The sequence below is a fragment of the Aythya marila genome (assembly GCF_965140915.1).
Source record: "Aythya marila genome assembly, chromosome: 6".
Classification (NCBI taxonomy): Eukaryota; Metazoa; Chordata; class Aves; order Anseriformes; family Anatidae; genus Aythya; species Aythya marila.
In genome coordinates this window covers 12,536,344-12,556,794 of record NC_139047.1, presented here as the reverse complement: position 1 = coordinate 12,556,794, position 20,451 = coordinate 12,536,344, and the positions used below count along the sequence as shown (strand labels likewise).

General features: G+C 46.9%; 1 protein-coding gene across 5 annotated transcripts in view; it reads right to left on the bottom strand.

Annotated features, from left to right (window-relative positions):
* KLF7 (KLF transcription factor 7) overlaps window positions 1–20,451 on the bottom strand; it is a 61,693-nt gene that overhangs the window by 30,167 nt on the left and 11,075 nt on the right. For 3 of the 5 annotated variants that reach the window (XM_082763478.1, XM_082763480.1, XM_082763481.1), the window contains one exon: window positions 1,433–2,045. In XM_082763478.1, the coding sequence (XP_082619604.1) occupies window positions 1,433–2,045 (613 nt within the window). Of the gene's footprint in view, window positions 1–1,178; window positions 2,046–20,451 lie in introns of those variants that run through there. The other 2 variants (XM_082763477.1, XM_082763479.1) reach the window with 1 other exon arrangement.

Genomic DNA, 20,451 nt, shown 5'->3' with positions numbered 1-20,451 from the left:
TGCTGTGGGTTAAGCTCACGGTGGCTTTGGCAGCACAAGGAGTCTCCTGACCACATCACTACAGGTTTTAAAATGACTGCTCTACTTCCATTGGCTTTCAAATCACTGGATCACAAGTGAGGTCACTCCTGGTAAGGCGGCTATCCCCAGCAAAAGCACTAGAAAGCCCATATTGAAAGATCAAACCCAAGGCCTTTTATGTCTTAACATGATTTATACCTCAGACCATGTAACTTTTACAGTGCTGCCTAGTATATGATGGATGCAGCTCTCTTAACAACCCACACATTTGTTTGATTTACTGCACTGGTCCAACATGTTATTTTCTACCTTGCAAGAACAACCTCGCTTCTAGGAATACGCCTGCATGATAAGATCGTGAATTAAATGTGCAGTTATCGTAAGAGACCACACATTTTACAGTAAAATTGAGAAAACTGATTACAGCAATCCCTCTGGAAACAAGAATAATCACATGATAAGATAGTGCTAATGGGAATTTATCATCTCTCATCACATGTGAAGCCTAGAACAAAGCAGCAACACTAGCAAACTGCACAGCTATTACTGCCAATGAATACCAGCTGAAAAGCTACTGGGGACTATGAACAAATGACAGGAGAGTAGGGATGCTGAACAGCCAAACTGCAGCCAATTTGGTATGCTTCAAGATGCTTACACAGTAAAGCTTATATGCAACACTAATCAATACTACCCAAAATAACTGTCTGATATCTTTCCATACATCCCATACCCTTTCTATCCACACTATTCCAACCAAGCTCCATGTCATTGATTAATTTGCTCTTGTAGCATTGGCAGTACAAGGAGTCTCCTGACCACATGCTGTATTTAGTCACCAGAGTAACCTGAAATAGTGAGATCTCAAGTGTACATGCATCTGTGCTGTACACGTCTGCATCTACACACATGCTCCCTCTCACGCAAACATTATTCCTAAAGCGCCTGTCTCAGTTCTGAAATATGCTTGTTCCCTTCCCCCATACAAAAAGCAGCAAAAACCTACCCACGGTATTTTCTATTTGAAGCAATTAACACTTGACTAAAATTAACATTTTTAAAGCTGTCTTGGGGATCTGAGTGCGGAAAACCCAAATTGGCATGCCCACAGTTTTAACATGAATGATACATCTACAACCCTTAGGTATCCTAAAATTACTCTGCACCAAGCCCCATAAGACACATGAAAGCTCAACATATTAATGGTAGGCAGTGAACTCCTCCGTTCTGTTGAAAAGGGGGTACATTTGCTGCCCTACCGTATTTTTCCGTTGCCCTGTTTCACAGATATAGGCTTGAACTTTCAGAAGAGCTTTTTTTTTTTTTTTTTCTTTTCTAAATGAGAATAAAAGAAGATGGTTACGATTAGGTGGCAGGAGGATAAGATGAGAGAAGCATCCTACACAAGTACCTGTATGAGTCCTCTGGTGAGCCTTTAAGTGGGAGCTCTTTGTGTAAACCTTCCGGCACCCATTAAATTGACAGCGGTGAACCCTCTTCTTGTTTTCTGGGGACGCTTCCGCCCCTGGCCCTCCTTGTTCACTGTCACTTTGCCCACTTTTTATCGTCCCTGCGGTTGCTGCCGCTACACCCACTTTCATGGAGCTGAGCGAAGCTTTCTTGGCCACCAGTTTCAATGTCACCGTGCCGTCCACTGCTGAGAGAGTTTGTGAGGTTTTTACAAGGTGGCGGCTGAGCTCCGGAGAGGAAGGGGGTGTTAACGAGGTTACTGCATTGAGTTGGGCCTGGTTGACGGCTGTGTAGCCTTCTGTGGAAGAGCTGGTGGACTGCAAGCTGAGGCACGTCTCAGACAGCAGCTTGTCCCGTGAAAGGATAATGTCCATGTTGGCGCTTTTGTCACACGTACTCGTCTCCACCGGTAAAAGGATGGGGTCCAGCCGCCGGATGGTGTCCTCCGCATCTGGAGCTGAGGAGGCATGAAGGAAGCAGTCTAAGTCCTCACCAAAGCTCTCGGAGATCTTCCGTGGTTCCGTCTGAAGGTATCGCTCCAACTCGAGGCATGTCTGCAGGAGGGGAAGGGAGAGGGGAGGGAAAGAAACCGCTATTAGAGAGAGATTACAGCATAGCTCCCACCGAGGGCAGGAGAACAATGTGGTCCAGAGCCACTCAGAGACAGCACCCGTGCACACCAGCACCTTCTTGCCAGACGGTCACCTTTTGGCACACATGGGGACCTGCACTTGTTTGAAGCTGCTCAGAGACAAGGTATGGGAATATCTGTGTATGGTAGCAGATATTAAGGCAGAAGTGAAGATACGACAAAGCATCCACTAAATTTTCATGGAAATCTGCACATTGCCCCATGGACACCAGGCCCTTTCCAATTTTAACTGTAACCTGGCCAACAGTCACCTCCACATGAAACTACTCAATCTGCCCAATTTCCCGGCCACATAAAAACAAAAAGTCACCTCTCCAGAGAATTTCCTCCTCTTTCTTTCCAAACATTAAATTTAACTGCAAATTTTACCCAGCATAGCTGGCTGGGGCTCAATCTATTCCTGGAATGGCAAAATTCTGAAGTATATCATTTTAAAACAGAAGGAGGAGACAGAAAACCTTCCAGTGACACCATAGCTTGGTTGAAGGGGCTGAGAGAAGATGTAATAGGAAAAAAAAGGGACCTAATACCTTTCTTAGAGGGTTTTTAGCACAGCTGGTCAAGCAGGATTTCCTGTATACAGGACACCACACTTGCACACCAGCACACACACACAACTGATTTAAAAGTAGGTGATGATGCAGGCAAACAGCTGCCACTTAAAACTGCATTCCTGCACCTCCACAGCAGTGATCATCAGCACGAGGATGGGGTGAGCCTATTACTTGAATGTACCTTGTATTAGGCACCCTGAGCTCATATATGGAGGCCCAATAAAGCCTCCAGGCACCTTCACACTGCCCAGTGTTCTCTATAACCAACATTACAGACTTTTATTATTTATAGAAAATGGTTAGCTGTAGTTTCAGGAGCATTTAATGGAGTTTATTAGTGCTATTTTTCACTTCTTGCTGCCCGAAAGGATAGCTGGTTTAATACCATCACTGCAATTTTACGGGGCTTAGAAAAACACACATTCTAACTCAGATTTTTTAGAAACCTCTAAAAACAACTCCTAAGAGAACACTTCTAGAGATATGAAAGAAGGGACTTTAGGCAAAAATATTCAATGCAGCCTACGGGAGCTGATGGCCCAACTACATCTCAACCTGGAAGCCAAACATCTGATCAAGAAACAAAAACTTCCTATCACCGGAGGCGAGACGGAGACTCCTGCCTTCTGGGTACAAACGTCAATAAGAGTGTAAAGAGGCCCCATTCACAGCTCTCTGGGAGCTACCCTGTAACTCAAGATTACTCCTGTTAATGCAGCCTGGAAGCAACACTGCTGTTTGCAGATACAATTGGGTGAGATGGCTTCCAGAGTTACAGAAATAATCTGTCAGACTGCTATCTGTGTTTTTTGTTTGTTTCTTTTTGGTTTGTCTTTTAATAATAGCTGCTTATAGATCTGAGCTGTAGAGATGGACTTGGACAAAAAGCAATAAAATGACAACATACGCAACTGAGACATGGGGGTTATTTTCACAGACGTGATACTGTACATGCGATGTGCCTGCAGGTGGGACACTTACTGGTCAGGAACCTTGCCATAAGCAAATCCCCATACAACCAAGCTCCCCAAACTTAGTAGGGTACTTCACTTCTTCACCTACCACAAACGGGACCACTGAAGAGCTGTTTTTTTGTCAAATACATGGGAGATTAAGTCAGCAAGCTTTAGTGCTCCTGACACTCAGCAAGGGGAGGTCCAACCCTGGAAAATGGAGGGTCAGCACGCCCCTGGGAGCTGGTACCAGCGGGCTGCAGCCTGCTGCTGGGGCTCCTGTTGGAGGCTGCCAGCTCATTTCTCCAGCAGCCTGCTCCAGGAGTCACAAGAAACTGTTTATTTGTGCTCCCTCCTTTCCCCACCGCTCTTTCAGCTGGGTTTTTCTGGACAGGTTCCTATTTCCTGCTGCAACAATGCAACCGGCCCGCACGTCCGCCCGGCTGCCCCCAGGGCTTCCCCGCTTCCTGCAGGCAGCAGAAAGCTGGGAACAACGGAACCAGCCCTGAGCTTCCTAGCAGAGTGTCACAGCATCGCATGCTGCTGCTAACTGACTTTGCCAGCTCGTGTGACTGCAGGAGAAGCTCTTCGCCCCGAGCCCACCTTAACCCAGTACCAAGGACTTCCTTCTGGGGGCAGGGACAGGGGACAAGGCTTTCAGCTTTATTTACGAGTCCCCTCTCCCCTGAAGGTCCATCTGAACAGGCTCCTGAGGAGGGAACAGACAGCCTCACTGCTGTCTGTCCCAGGGGACCAGCACCTACTGACCCTGCTCACACTGCTCCCAAGCAGAAACCTTGGTACCAGCACGGCAGAAAGCTGCTGTGCTGGGGCTGCTCTCTCAAGGGAGAGCTGCTCTCATGGACACAAAAAGCCTGGCAGGTTTTAGGGGCAGCCTTCCAAATGTGCCCCTCAGTCTTTCAGGACTGACACCCACAAGTGCACCAAAAGAGGTGATGCTTTTGAACTCCCCACATCATGTAATTTGGGCTTTCTGGCTCACTTAGCCTTCATCCAGTGGGGCAGAAACAGGTCTAGGGGCCTAATAAATGCAAGGCTTCCAAAGTGATGAGTGAGCATAATCACAAATTAGGGATAGAAAGGGAAAAAAGAGAGAGAGAGAGAGGGACTCAAGGCCATTAAACGTGATGACAGTGACATGAGATTTCAATGGCTGGGTCCAGAAAGCTGCACACTGGCTCCACGCGCCCGTGGAGGCAAGCGGGAGGTGCTGCTGCTTTAAGGCATAACTACCCCGACAACAACAATAGTAGGCCTGACAGTTTTTCCAGCTTCACCATTAATTTTCCATAAAGAGCAGTTTCTCGATGAGCCCTTTTCAGGCAAAGCCTGATGCTTCAGAAACCTGTAATTATTCCTGGCTCCCCCCTCCCGCAGCCATTGCACCTGTGCCATTTCAAGACACCAGCTGGCCATGCCTTGCCTTCTGCCTCAGAAATCCAAAACCAGTGGATCAAGCCCATCTCCCCATAGAGGGGAAAAAAAAAAAAAAAAAAAAAAAAAAAAAAAAAAAAACAACTCAAAGGCAAAGAAACAATATAATGAGGTCCCTCCCTCCTGCCCCCCTCAATCCCTCCACCAAGTCAACAGGGGGGCAGAGCCTGGCAACGCCGAGCCAGAAAGGGCCTCCGGCTCAGCTGCATGGCAGACAAAGCCCGACGAGGGTTAAGGCCACAGCCCCTCCTGTGCCCCCCGCTAGGGCCCTACCTGCTGCTGCCGTGGCCGAGGGCAGGCGATGGCAGGCAGGAACAAAGCTTCTTTCCCCATATGCGCTCCCCGGCGTGTGCCAAGTACCTTACGTGACCTTCCCCTCGCTCCGGCGCAAATCACCCGGGGAGCAGCGAGGCAGCGTTTGGAAAACAGCTTGTTTTCTTCACTCCTGCCCTGGCAAGACCTATGATTTTTAGGTCAAGTAAGCTCACCCCCTTGTCTTGAGCTCTGAGCTGGTGAAACCACTCGGGCTGAGACCACCAAGGCCTCCGTTCCAGCCCTATGGGCCGTCAAGAGGTTCTTCGGTCTCCGCTCCCACAAAGTCATCTGCCAGTGAGTGCAGCGAAACCTAACAATTTTGTGTGGGAGCAGCAGGATGTTGACAACTGCCCACAGAGATATGAATGCACATGGCAAGATTCAGACACTGGGGAACCTCCATACATCTTCTGCTTCCACCACCGGCCTGGGAGGAAAGCGGCCCACGGAGTGGCCCAAGAGGCTGAGACAGGAGCCAGGTGCTCCTGTCATGATCATCAGTTCTTCTGGACGTCCAGTTTCTCCTCAAACGTTCATGCAAGAGAGGGGAAGACTGAAGTAACAGATGTAATAAATGTCACATTCGAACTAAATCCTACCGTGCTATAGGTTGACACGCTGTGGGTAACTTGATGGTCATTAAAGTTACCCAGCGCCCACAGATTTGCAGTGACAAAGGCCTCAAAAAATTTAATGGGAAGGGGAAGATGGCTCCCTTCAGGGACACAGGAAGACGATATGCAAGACTGCTGACCGCTGTCAAGCTGTTTTTGCAGGCTAGGGATAAAAAGAGACCCAACCACTTCAACCCATCTGCCCTGACTAACAAGGGTCATGCTCTTTGCACCTTACGCCTCAATTTAGCCAGTTAAAAGAAATGATGATTCATGGCTGACAAATAACAGCATATGACTTTGCTAAACCCCATGTACTTGCAGAAAGCCAGCTAGCAAAGGATGGCGGTCTGGCATGTGGATTTTTCAGTTTTGGATACAATCGCAAAAAGATTCACTTTCCAAGAAGAGGGACATTTTCGTCACCTAACAAAAATATTGTGTGTCTCCTGCCTACACACCTTCAATCCATGGCATCTCTTCATTCCCCTTCTCAGGCCTCTGGGGCACGTAGAGCAGTAGAATCCACTGTGACACTTCCACATGCAAGACCAGATCCATCAGACACTTCATGACAACCCCTGCAACGCTGCTCTACTTGTTAGGAAATACAGTGGAAGAGAAACGCAGTGTCTGCCTCTGAGAGTAAGAGGTGACACGTACACCATTCTCAGCAGAGGTTAGCACTCCCCTAACTGCAGCCAGCAGAAAGTTTTTACAGTACTCAACCTCCTGGGTGTTTTGCAGAGCTAAAGACAGAACAGCGTGCTGAGAGCAAAGTTCTGTCAAGGGTAAAACAAAGCCCCAGCACTTAAAATGATTTGAGGTCAGCCGGGGAAGACACCTAATCAACATGTTCAGTGGGTTTCTCGGTTTTATTGATGCTGAAGTATTTTATAACATCTTGATTTTGAATTTTTCCAGCAGACATCGGGAAGTTCTTATCTGGAAGTGCTAGTTACTTCTAAGTGCCATTTTACTGCAGATAAAATGGAACATCAAGCACCGATCTTGGAAGTTATCCAAAACCTAATTAAGAAGTTGGATACTTAGATCAGGCTGTGACAGAGAATGAAAATGTCAAATGTGGTTGACAAGCAGGCCTGATCTACCAGCTCTGTTTACAATACTTGAAAGGATTCTCTGAGCAGCAAAACTGAAACGAGTGAAGCAGAATTATACATGCAATTGCTGAGGTGAAATTCCAACCTCCATCATGACCCCATCACTTTCCACTGGCACATAAAAAAGGGGCCTCATCCGTAAGTTGAAATAACTGTGAAAGTCTCAAGATTGCAAAGGAAGAGAAAATTTCCCCAACCTGAAAGCACCCCAAAAGAATCATCCTAAGGTGAGCGTCACCACGGTTCACTCAGACCAAACTACAATGGGTTGCTTCCAAGTCCAGCATCTGGTGTCAGTCTGTCATTCTTCAGCAGGACAGCAAAAGCTCTGAGCTACAGCACCACTTGCATTTTGGTTTCCAGATACGGAACACGATACTGTGGGGCAGCCCTGAAGTTCAGAGGAGTAAGAGGTCCAAAACTCACCTGCCTTCCCTGGAATGTCATGCCATGTTTGTCCTTAACCCTAAAGCAAGGTTTGAAAGATTCATCTTCCTCCCACTGCCAAAAGCCTTCGTTACTTCCTGAACAACAACAAACCCCAATATTCTTGTCCATCTATTCCAAGATTGTCATCTGTTCCCAGCCAGCTGCCAAAACCTCCAGCTTTTCCTCTTGGCAACCTTTACTGGGCAGTTGCTAGTTGTCAAAAGCTGCAGCACATCAGAAGCTTAACATTTGGGACAGCATAAAATAAACAGAATTTTAGTATTAAAATAAGTAGTTTTGCTAAATACACTTGGGAAAATGGGGAAACCGCAGTCTGAAATGAATGAGTAGTAAGAAAAAGTTTCAGGCAGGCAATAGCAAATAATTTCTATTGCAAACGATTTAAGACAAAGCTCCCAGTAACGTGCCGGCACATCCTACTTACATTTTATATAGTTCATTAAGAAAAAGACAGCTAAAACCAGGTACAACAGTAAGCCACTTGCTGACAGCTCACAGCAAATATCTGCATGCATGTTCCCCCGTATAGACAAGGCAAAGCCAAGTTAACTGTACATTCAGCTACCCAACTGGCTCTTGCCAAGAGCAAAAAGCAGGCACACACATGGTCAGCAAAGATCAGCTGACACGCAAAGCCTGGTTTTCCTGTGGTAACTTCACCATATGCTCAAGCTGACAGGCTCGTCCTCTCTAACACTGGCTGAGTCTCAGCAGCCAGCAGAGTCTGGGCCAGGCCAGCCTCTGAACTCTGTGATTTCTGGTGAATATGCTACGCACGACCCAAGGCTCTGCTTGCAAAATTCTTCAATATAATTATGACCCGCGTCCATTTTTTCCCCTTGGTGTCAGCACAAATAACCAACTTTTAAGGAAATGTATTTAGCCAAACCAAGCCATTCACTATTATTCATGCACAAAAGCACTCCCAAAGAATGCTCCCGTATCACGACCCAGACAGCCTTCTCCCTGCACGTTCTTCACAGCCTTTTTCTTCAGCACATAAAAGATGCTGAAGTCAGAAGCCTCAACCACATTCGGTAAAGACACAGTTTAATGTAAAAAGTCTGCAGATTTACTGACAGAGCAGAATCACCACCTCCACATAAACACAAGCCATTTTCCTGTTGCTCTGGGGCATGGTGTAACCAGGGTTATCAAAGGCTTTGATCAGCCTCTGAAGCTCAAAGGATCAAACCCACTTTTGCCATAAATTAGCGATTTTTACCAACAGAAATGGGTAGTGAAACAAATGTCTCGAACAGAGTGACCTGTAACTCTGCCCAAGGAGTCGAAATCAAGATTTGTAGCCAAACTCAGTGACAATGAAGTAAATCGTATCTAACAATTATTTTTGGAAATGGACAAGCCATATTTGTTCACTAAAAATCCCTGGTATTTGGGCTCTAAGCATAGAGTTTCAGTGCACTGGTTGTGAGAGACTGAACAAAGGACTGCAGCTAAGCATGGCTGAATTTGATAGGCATCTAGATAAAAAAATGGATGAAAGAAATCTGCAAACACTCAACCAGGGCTTTGGAGGGCTTTTGTTGTTTTTTGACTGTTTAATAAAGATAGAAAAAAAATATCTGCGACCAGTCACAACAACAAAAAATAGCATCAGCAAAGGATTAAGGACGGCCAAATCAAGAATTCAAAAGTGGAGGCTGCCCATTGTGCTAGTACCAAAATACAATAAAACCCATGTGTGCTTCCACATCAGCGCATGCACTGTCTGCTGCCATGCAGTCCACACCACAGGTAGCCATACAAAAACCGTTTGAGAAATTATAATAATAACCTAACAGAAAAGAATAAAGAATAACCCAAGTGTGTTTCAAAATCTTTCTGAAGAGATCATTTATTTGTATAACAACCTTGGATGGCTTTGAGTGAGTTGGCTAGTGTCCCTCACTGCTAACTTTCCTCTAAACTTCATCAAGTATGTGTTTAACCTGTTGCTGTCCTGTTTGGAAGCAGCTTTAATTTAGCATTATAAATAGCAAAACGGGACAATTAGCTCCTTGAATTGCCAGTTCTAGCTCCCACTGAAATCAAAGGATCAGGTTCAAAGCATGCCCCAGAGTGTGGTAAACTTCTCACAGGAAATGGATATGCAAAAGCAAATGCTGACGGCTGTGAAACGTACAAAGTAGAGCAATATTTTAGGTCTCGATCCTCAATTAAGATTCACCCCTATGAAGTACTGCAGTGGGGTTACACGGCAGAACTGGATTCCTTGTAATTACTCCAGATTGGATCATGAATGAAAAAATGTACTAGTTAGAGATGTTTCATTAACATCACAGATAGCTTAACATTTCCTCCTCGGCAGCTGACACAAATGTGTACATGGGCTCAAGCAACACCATATTCGCAAGCACAGTTCTTCACAATTAAGTCCTATATGAAGAAGAGGTGTCATCGCTACACTCAATATATGGTACGTTTCGTAAGAGGGATTTCTGGGTTGTGAGTCACCTCTGCTCTGACCCAAAAGCATATTAAACGAGAGTGTACATAACATTGAATTCCTAACCCAAAGACGTGCTGTTCCTCACCTTAACTTTGTATGAGCAGTATGTGTCTGCTGGGACAACTGAATCTACCCTGCACATGATGCCCATTCACTATCACATCTCATGGCTCAAAAAACCTTTTGTCTGTTCCCTTTTGTATTATTTTTGGCTGCGGGGAGGAAGAGGTGGGGACCTGTCTGGGAAACAGGAAGCAGGCTACAGGAGGGGAATATGTTGTAGAACAAGGTCAGAACAAAAATAAATAAATAAATAAATAAATAAATAAAAAAGCATTACCAAAGCACTTCTAAACCATAATAAACATAGGACCAAAGTCCGCCTCAAGCCATGCAGGGAGCAGTGGGCTGCTTGGCTGAAATTTAAACTTCTAATGGGAGCACAGCAACTGTTTGATCACTTTTACAAAAAGCCATTTGTTGCTTTTTTTCTTTTTTAAAATCATTTGGGCAATTTGTTATCTTACAAGAACAAGAAGATGCGTGTGCTGCTGTGATAAATATGCCAGTCGGGGCAAGGAAAAGAGAAGACAGCAGCCTCGAGTTTCACTGTCAAACTGAGAAAAAACCTCAGACCAGAAACAAAGCGATGGAAGCACAACCGGATTCTCAGCTGGGGTAAATCAGCAGAGAGCAGCCCTGATTTCATTGTTCCTGTTTACATCAGCTGAGGACCTTGCCAACACTCAAACTCCATGAAATTCTGCTCTTGATTAGCGCCATTTAACTCTGGCTTACGTGAAGCAGAATTTGACATGTTCTTTGATGGCTGGAGACGGTTATTTTATATTACAAATCTTGTCTACTTTATTAGGAACAATGTGACCCAAATGGAAAAATGGGAAGAATTTAAAAACACCACCATCTTCAGACATCCTGATGCTTGTTGTTGTTTTTTTTTTTTCCTCTCTCTCTCTTTCTTAATTTGGCCAGCAGTGTGTTTGGAGGTACTCACAAACTGGTTACTACCACTTCTGTACCAGAGTTTTCATCGTCAGTGTGCAGAAACAACAGTCTTCATGCTCGAACATCCCACTGCAGGTAAATTTGCCTCTCACTCAAATGCAGGTGCCCTCTAAAGGGTGCTCCATCACCGCCAAGGGTGTTTTTCCATTGCTTTTATTTTCTACACTGCACTGCCAAGGCATTTGTTCCAAAACTTTAGCCATCAGGGATTTAGAACCAGCCTCAAATCTCACAGGCAGTGCACTTGGGCTGCCACACACTCCGATAAAAGCAGCACAGTTCTCTTTTAAGGCAATTTGTTGGAGCACATTGGGAAAGATCCTGCCAGCATTGGCCTATCCACTCAGCAGCAACACAGGCAGCTGCCCACAGGCATCTGAGGAGATCTGCATCCCCAAAATGCATCCGATGAAACAAAAAGGAGACATGGCAGGGCCTTTTGTGGTTACCATCTGCAACTCAAGGTGCGCTGTCAGACCCAGAGCAGGCTCTGCTTCCTCCCTGTGGAAGGACGGAGTTCATCTCTACGTCAGTGCAGTTTGCAGCAGGCCGTAGGGCTAGCAGCTGCAGCACGGGATGGACAGCCGGGAGATGCCACCAAGAGCCCTGCTGTTTGTGGACTTGGCAAAGCTCAGCAGGTCCGATCAGCAGCTGCTGAGAGTCAGCACACCTCTGTGAGCCGACTTACAGCAGCAAGGCTCTCGTTCTGGCTCGCTTTCTTCAGTCTGTTGACTGTGGACACCCACCCAGTTGTTATGGATTTTAATATGCTGCAATATGAAAGTGCTATTTCAGGACAAAGTTATTAATAGCAGTAGCAGCCAGAAAATAGCCTAGAAGGAATGCAATGTCTTGGTATTCCTGGAAGATAAAACAACTTCCCAGCATCCAAGCAGCCATGGTCAATTCAAGACTTTTCTGTGAGACTTTGTAGTTCACTACAGGATCAATCAACCATAAGCCATCACGATACCCTTCACAGAAATGCCCCATACAGATACCTGCCGAATCCTAAATCTGCAGAGACTACAGCACCGCAAGTCCCAGAGGGTGGTTCTGTGTTACCGCAAGCAGGCTGGTGAAAAGCAGAGGCTGGGTGCTGTGACAAAGCAGCTGTCTGACACAAGGACCTCCCAGAGGCTCTTCTCAGTCTCTCCTCTCCCACCAGCACCTCCTCCTTCCCTTGTTCCTTCACGCTGCACCTCCTCAGCAACACTCTTCACTTCGGCAGGAGGTTAGCTGGCAAGGCAAGGCACTGCCCCTTTTTATGCTCTCTCTTAAACCTACTTTTTCTCCTGGCAAAACTTCCCTGAAAACATATTGGAGAATACTGTGCAAGTCCGCCAGACCCTGTCGCAAGTTTTTGCTGGCACTTGTCCCCCTCAAATTAATTGGGAGAGTTCCCAGATTAATTTCAGGTATGTCCCTGAGCACAACACTCAGCACCACCTTCCGGAGCTGAGGGCATCAGGCAGGCTTCTCTCTGCTGACACTGCCACAAGGCTTCCAGCAGCCACTCCGCTGAGAGGCCCTTAGAAGGCCTTTGGCTTCCCAGCCCCATCCTCAAGTATCCTATTAGAGTAAGTTGGATGAAACCCAACACTGTGCCTTTGTCCAAGATGAAAAGGCCCTGCTGATGGTGCTGGGAACTGGAAGATGGCACGTCTGCAGCATGGGAGCCTTGCTGACTAAGCCACCACACATGGCTCCAACACAGCACCAAACACGCCACAGGGAGCTCTGGTCCCTCAGCCATCTCCAGAAAGGAAACAAACATAACCCGTTTACCAACAAGGAAAAGAGAAAACACACTGTAGGCATTATAATCCCAACAGCAGACATCATCTGGCATATTTCCCACTCAGACGTTTAAAAAATTCAGTTAGTTTACCTCAAGTGTCCTATTTTCCCTGATTTCCCTTCTTCGTATCTACTTAAGCCTCCTGCGATAGGCCTGCTTTTGTGTGCTGGCAGCATGCCCCACCTTCCCTCTATTGTCTTTCAGAGAAGGGATGGGAGTCTCCACTGTCATGGCCTGGAAGGCCGCGGCCAGGCTCTCTTGGCTGGGGCTGTGGGAAGGGGAAGAGCAGGAACATGTCTGTGCCACTGCACAGCCTCTTCTGCTGCAGCAGCAGCGTCCTGTCCTCTTCCTCATGGTACAACCAACTCTCCCTGTCATTTTGTTTATCTCCAATATTGCTTGAGTAAAGCTGTTTTTAGTAGCCCCCAAAGGCGGGGTCTGTTGCCAGCTATCGTCAGCCCAAACACTTTCAGACCTCTGTCACTGCTATGGCAGAATCCCTGCAACAGCTAAACACAAACATTATGTTCCCCCAAGTACAAATTACAGCTTTCAGGAGCTGCAATTTTATTTTGGTTATAAACATACAAAGGTAACCTTTATGCTGGGCGAGGAGGAGCAGCACAAGAGACCGCAGGCCGAGCCTCTGCCTCATGGGGAACATTCCTTGGGAGCCCTTTGCTGCTTCTCCCGCTGGCTCCTCTTCCCAGGCGGCTGCAATGATATCAGAGCCAGAGCAAGAGCCAAAATCCCTGGTGCTGGTAGCTGCTGGAGGGATCTGCTTCAGTCCCGCCAGTCCAGGAACCAAGACTCAAAAAAGGAGAGAAACCAGCCCAAAACGTGCTGCTTTAGCTCTATGCCGGCAGCATACATGTTCAGACAACAGTATTTCAGGCACAACTCGTGACTGTTGCCATCCTTCATCCCTGCAGAAGTCAACACAGCAATTAGCAACACACAGACATGTTCAGGAAGGCAGTGTGAACATCCCAAAGACTGCTTCCCATTGCAAAAGCAAGGCATAGAGGGATTTCCTCCATTTTACATCTGTAACCCTTCCCTGTCCAGACCACAGGTATCCTCGCTCTGCAGATCTCCCATCACTACAGCACCGAGCACACGACATCTGTCAAAGAAGCATGAAGTCAAATTGACCCTGCAAGCCTCTGAGCGTCCCCTGGGGCATTTCAGTCCTCCTGGAAGACTGCTAATGTGTCCCTTCCCCACCACAACTAACGATGCACTCCTGGAAGCAAAAACTGCATTAAAAGTCGTCTTTACATGCAAGCTAAGAGCTTTCTTTGCCTCGTACCATTTTTACTCATAAATATAATATCAAGGTGATTGTGTTCTCCTCAGACTACTCAGAGTGTTCTGTAAGTAAAACCTGCAATTGGCAATTTATCAGATAGAAAAATAAAAGCCACATTTGGTTTCTCCCTACACTTAAAAATGACCACGTGCAGTCTCTGAAGCAGACCAATCTTTTTAACAAGGTCATGAATATCAGCCTGGAGGCGGAGGGAGGGAAACAAAACCACCCTGCACATGTTTTCCTTCTCCGCCGCTTTCTTACCGATGTTTTGCTCACTTTCTAAGCAAAGAGGAAGCCTCTCCTGTTCCCGTAACCCTGTGTTTATCCACATTCCAGCGGCCAGCGGTGCTTACAGCCTTGAGGAGCTCTCCAAGGGCAGAAAATCAGACCTTGCTGCACATTAAGATTGAGACACGGCCAGTTCTGTGTGGGAAAAAGGTGGAAGTCGTGAGAGCAGAAAAGATAGAGGCAGTAGGTGGTGGGACACCATGAAATCTTTTGAAAGCATCGCTCCTGCTGGCTGGGACAAAAAGCACAGCACACCCTTCGCCTAGTGAAAGGACTGGAAAACGGTCTTTAGGAGGCACAGCCTTAAGAGCCTGAACAAATCCCCCCAGATTTCCCTGGGGACAAAGCAGCCCAATTTGATCAATACAGCGGCATTATTAACACTGCGATACCTTGCACGTGGCCAGTCATATGTTCCAGGCTCTGCTGAGCGTGGGGGAAGGGGTGCAAACTCCTGCAGCAGCTCACAGGGGAGCCGTCTCTCCATATCCTCAGGCTGCACAAAGAATCTCTTCCCCGTTCCCATGCAAGCTGCTTTTTTGGGAGAGCTCTGCTTCAGTAGTATTGATCAAGCTCAGGTGGAAACCCATAAATATCGTGTGCATTATGTGCTGTTTTTTTTTTTTTTTTAAGAGATTTTGCTTTTAATTGCTTTAGGATCTCTGCCTTCAGGCTTTCTTTCTGCAGCCGTGAAGCCCCTTCCTTTGTGGGCTGGGGACAGGCACATAAATGCAGGCAGTTAACAATAATGTGACTGCAGAAGGTGGGACTTTATGAATAGCAAATCTTGTAAAAATATTACGAGGATTAGGGGTTGAGCTAAGTGCGTTTGGATTCACACAGGGATGGTAGTAAAAGGGTGTGTGTGTGTATATATATATATTGCTGCTGCTGCCAAGGCCCGGTCAGAGCCGTGGCCCTTCTGTTTGGCTCCTCACAAACAGAGTTTACAGACAATCCCGGCGAGTAGCTCAGGAATTGGCAGGAGAACGGAAGGGGAAGAAAAACAGTCCTAGCTAATCATCTGCTTAACCACAGCCAGCACATGTGAGGCTCTTGTCAAAGCCGGGCCCTGCGCCTGCCGCGTGAGGAGCCTGCGTTTTGCCCCACACCGCCCCAGGTGATGCATGGAGGACCAGAAATAGCCTTTAAAGCCAGGAGAAAGGCCCTCTTGCCCACGGAAGGAAGGTTTCATCTACTGCTGGAAAGAAAAACCACCCCAGAACTGCTGCATCTGCACCAGACTTCCTTCTCTGGCACTCAACTTGGACATAGTATTAAAAAAAAAAGGAGGTAGGTGAACAACAGACTCTCTCCCCCTCCATAGGGAAGAAATCCTCCCACGATTCCTCTCTGCCACCTCTCCAACACAAAAGCACGAAGACCAAAGCCAAATCCTGCAGAAGGAAGGTGAAATGCTGAGCCTGAGCACCCTGTGCTGTCTCCACACTGTGTTTACCGAGCTCCTCTCACCAGAGAAGTGCGGTGCTGCTCCAGAGCTGCTGGCACCGAGTTCTTGCAGAAAGGGGTGCTGTAAAAGTGTCTAGACAGACTAAAATTAAAAAGAACAAATTATATGACACTGCCCACTGTCTGCAAACCAGGGCCAGATTCTCAGAGGGAGGAGTAAATCGCTAGTGCTGTAATCATAGCTAGTGGAGTTATCTGCATTTACGCTACGCGAGGATCTGGCCCAGAAAAATACTCCTGTCAAATCTGCAGCCAAAAATTCCTCTGCTAGACCACATTCCACCAGCTAAACTGCCAGGGAAGACAATTGCAAAAAGAATTTAATTAAAATGGAGATCAGGGAACGGGTATCCTTTTCAGGCTCTGCTCTCGGCTCCTTCTCTGTGACAACTGAGCACTGGGGTGTCCCAAATTCCCAGCCTGCAAAACGGGCACGCTACAGCTCCCTGTTCTCCATGGGCAGTGGCTGTAAGGCATCCTATTTGTCCAAAGCTCGGCCATCACATCAAACATCTGAATGCTCTAAAACGCTGGGTGTTGGATGAAAATGTACGCATTTTGCGCTGCTGAAACAGCTCTGTCACTGCTCTTGGAAAATCTGAGCCTCAAAAAGGCAACTTTGCAAGACTTGCAAGACTGCAGGTGTCAGGTCTGTGACTCACCAGGGTACTGCTAGCGAATTTTGCTGCCCCAGACTACACAAATCCACTGGCACAGTGGTTAAAGTAGAAAGTCCCTCCTCACTATTGGTGCCTAGTACTGAAATAAAGGTACGCACAAGGAGTAGCGCTTTACCACTGTTTTCTAGTTCATATTTTATCTCTGAACTTAGTCTTTTGTATTGATTAGTGCCTGGATGGAGAGTGGGTTTTCTGCATATCCCTCTGCTTTCAGCTCCACCAAGAAGCTATTAAATTGAAGAATACACCCACGGTGTGGACCACTGAGTGCAATCACGCCGTAAGGATGATGCTATGTGGTACCTCATTGTAGCAGGTCCTTCCTTCATTTTTACTCCTTAATTTTTGGTAAAACATTTAGCTTTTTACATGCTGGTCTGCAAGAACATCTGCAACAGCACACTGTTCAGAACACATTTCTTTATAGTCCTTGTGCTCCACACAAACATCCCTAAAAGATGCTCACAACAGGACCTCTGCACTGTTCATGGAAGTGCTTGCTACCACATCTGCGCTTGAGAAAGCTGCTAATTCCCATACATGACTAGAGACCCAGTTTTGTACACCTGGTATGTGCGCTTCTGGAAAGAAAAGAATGGTTACTACCCCGCAGGATTTTATTTGTTTGGCCAGCCTAGCAGCAGCATTGATTATGATGTTATTTTGTATTGCCTGAAGCTCTTCAAGGACAATCTCTCTTAAAGGCTTGCTGGATATAGAGGAGAAAGACGACAGTTTTTGTAAACAGTTTTCACAGAGGCAAAACCCAGCATAAACCAGCACAGCTCTGCCGCCCTCAACCAGCTGTGCAGCTCATTACTATTTAGTGAGGCCCCACTATTTTGTTACAACCCCAGCAGACACTGCATGGGGCAAGCAGCTTTCCTCCTGCGCAGGAAGGAAAGGGGACGACGCATCTTCTGAAACACCGGAGACTATTCCTTTGCAAGCCTCCTCCTGCAAACAGCCCAAGCTTCCTCAAAGGAACGGCGATGGTTAAAGGCAGCAAGGCAGACAAGCAGAGCAGGAGGCTGCAGCGTGCGGGCTGACCAGCCAAACTCACACCAAGTCCCGCAGTTCACAGCAGGGAGCTCCTGCCCCCAGCTCCAGAGGCTCCTCTGCCTTACGCTAGCGGCTTCCTCAAATCCTCCTGCAAGGCAGTGGGGCCAGGATATACCGGTCCTGCCCCTCTTGGGCCTGGTCCAGAACCCGCTTGGATCCCGGGGAATTATTTCCATCGCTTCCAGCAGCCTTGGGACGCCGCCGAGCTGCCTGCCCAGCACTGACTCAGCAACGCGGCCGCAGGGAGAGGTGGAAACGGTGCCGGGGCTGCTCCAGGCTCCCGTGTTGCAGGCTTTGGGGCGGTGCAGTGAGCCCGGGGAAATGCTGGAATGGTTCTTAGTGGAAAACAGAGCCCAGAAACATATCCATGGCTTCGCAGGGCTAGCCCACATCAACGGCCAGCAGGATTTATGCTCCCGATGGCACCTTCCAAGCCCCCTGGGCGCTGACCCCAGCATCATTCCTCTGCTGCGGGATCTGCATGAGGGTGCTGAAGGGAAGGGCAGAGGTGTGCTGGGTGGGCATGGAAATTCAAGGTGCTGTTTCAGATGAGCTGTGATGAAGAAAAACTTTGGTGTTCGACAGCCAGCAGCACATGGATGCTGTTTTCTGAACAAAGGACAGCAACTCACAGCAACCCTACTCTTCCCATCACTACTATCACTATGCAATTTTCAGCCCCGTGGCTGTATTTGTTTTTAGACTCCTCAAATGCTGAGGGTTTCCACTACCTGCTGTCAGCAGCCAGCTGATTCTGAATCAGCTACCATCACATCAAATCATCAGCGCCGTTCTGACTTCATCCCACTTAAATTCTGATCTGTTTCCTTAAGCAAACAAACAAAAACTTGGCCTCGTTTTTTTGTTTCCGTTTACTTTGATGGATCACAGTCCCCAGTATAAAAACATGCTTAATAAAAACAAATCAGAAAACTAAGGAAACTGATAAAAAGCTTTCATTGTGAAGAAAAGCAGGGAAAAGGGCTTAAGGAGTAAATGCTAAAGTTTTCTTGTCATGCCAGCAGAGAGAGGCAGTATATAAAGGAACCCACACAGGGGCAGGAAATAAATCCTTGAGACTGAATTCGAAGAAAGACAAATTAATGCATTTATGGAAAAATAGCAACACAGCATGCACACTAAATACAAAGCAGAGATCCAGTCAGGCTGAAAAGAGACCTTGTGCAGATAAAACAGAGAGAAGACCACTGTGGTTTTGGGGATACATTCTTAGCATCTGATATATAGGAAAATTGGAGGAAACACGAAGATGGAAAGTATGACAAAATTGAAAGGGACATGCACATTTGTTCCTATTTATCACGTCGGCTCCACAGTCAGTATTATAATCTCCAGTCAATGAGCAGGGGTCTCGTTTCACAGTTAGATACAAATCCTTGAAAGAGTTAATAAAGATGGGAAAAAGCATCACATTACACAGCTATGAATTGGATAAACTCAAAGCCATGGAGGTCCTCATAAAAAACAAGAGACAATACAGGAGTGTGAGGAATTAGACTCAGGTAAGAAAAAAACAAACAAGCTTTTAGATATTCTTCCCCTCAATGAGGCTTTAGCACATGCTTTCAAGGCTTCCAGGGCCTCGTGCTAGGTGGATTTCCAATGAGAGCAGAAGGCTCCACTGAGGCATACAGTGAGAAATGGCACCTGGGCAAAAGAATTTGATGATCTTACAGCATTTTTTTTTCTGTGCTAATTTCTGAATTAGCAATTTCTGAATTAGCAGAACTGCTAATTAGCAATTCAGAAATTCAGACATTAGCACCGGACCAGATCTGCTTATATGCACAGTTTATTGTTGCTGGATGAAGGCAGTGGCAGAAAATGCCTTTTCATCATGTGCACCCTGCTCTCAAACCTCATTTGCCTTTGGAATGAGGCAGTCACATCCCGCTGCTGAACACAGGCTCTCCTGCGACCCTTCTCAACCTCGGAGGCCACGCTGCAGTCAGCCTCCGGCCCAGAGGCTGTCCATGACACGACACAAGATGACACAGCTTTGCTTCAGATTCCAGCCAGCCAGGAGGAAGCCGCCAGCTCCACAAACCCGGCCTCTCCTCCGACCTGGCACAGAGCACGTGCACGATGGGTGCTGGAAATGGGCACACACGGGGCCTTCCTTCAGCCCAGACTCATGTTTACAAAAAGGCCTCGAAGTGGATTTACTTACAGAAGCTGATTTTAAGGTCAAAAAGACCATTCTGCTCATTTAGCTGATCCCTGGAAGAAACTGCCCATGGAATTGCACAAAATGCTCCTCCAGATGCTCATTTACACCCGCTTTCAAGTTGGTTTCCACTGCTGAATATGAGAGCCTGAGGGCAAATTGGAGCAGGATCCTTCTGTCTTCCCATGCACTGAGACTGCTCGGAGACCTCTCTCATCTGTCTTCGTTTCACAGGCGGGTGGGTATCCGCTGTCCCGAGGGAAGCAGTGCCCACACTACCTTGCAGCATTGCACAGAGTACGTTTAGAGCTTAGAAACATCTCTTCCCTTCCCACCCCCACGTTTTCTTCATTTGAAAAACCAAAGCAAACAAACCATGCTACATCCTTTGTTTTATAGGGAGCCACTCAAGACCTCCCACTCTTTTCATGGAAAGAAAATTTATTTCCGGTAGAGTTTCCATTATTTATTAGCTGAAGGTGGGGGGAGAAACGGTATTTATAGGATGCCTCAGGCCATGCTCACTACAAAACAGAACTA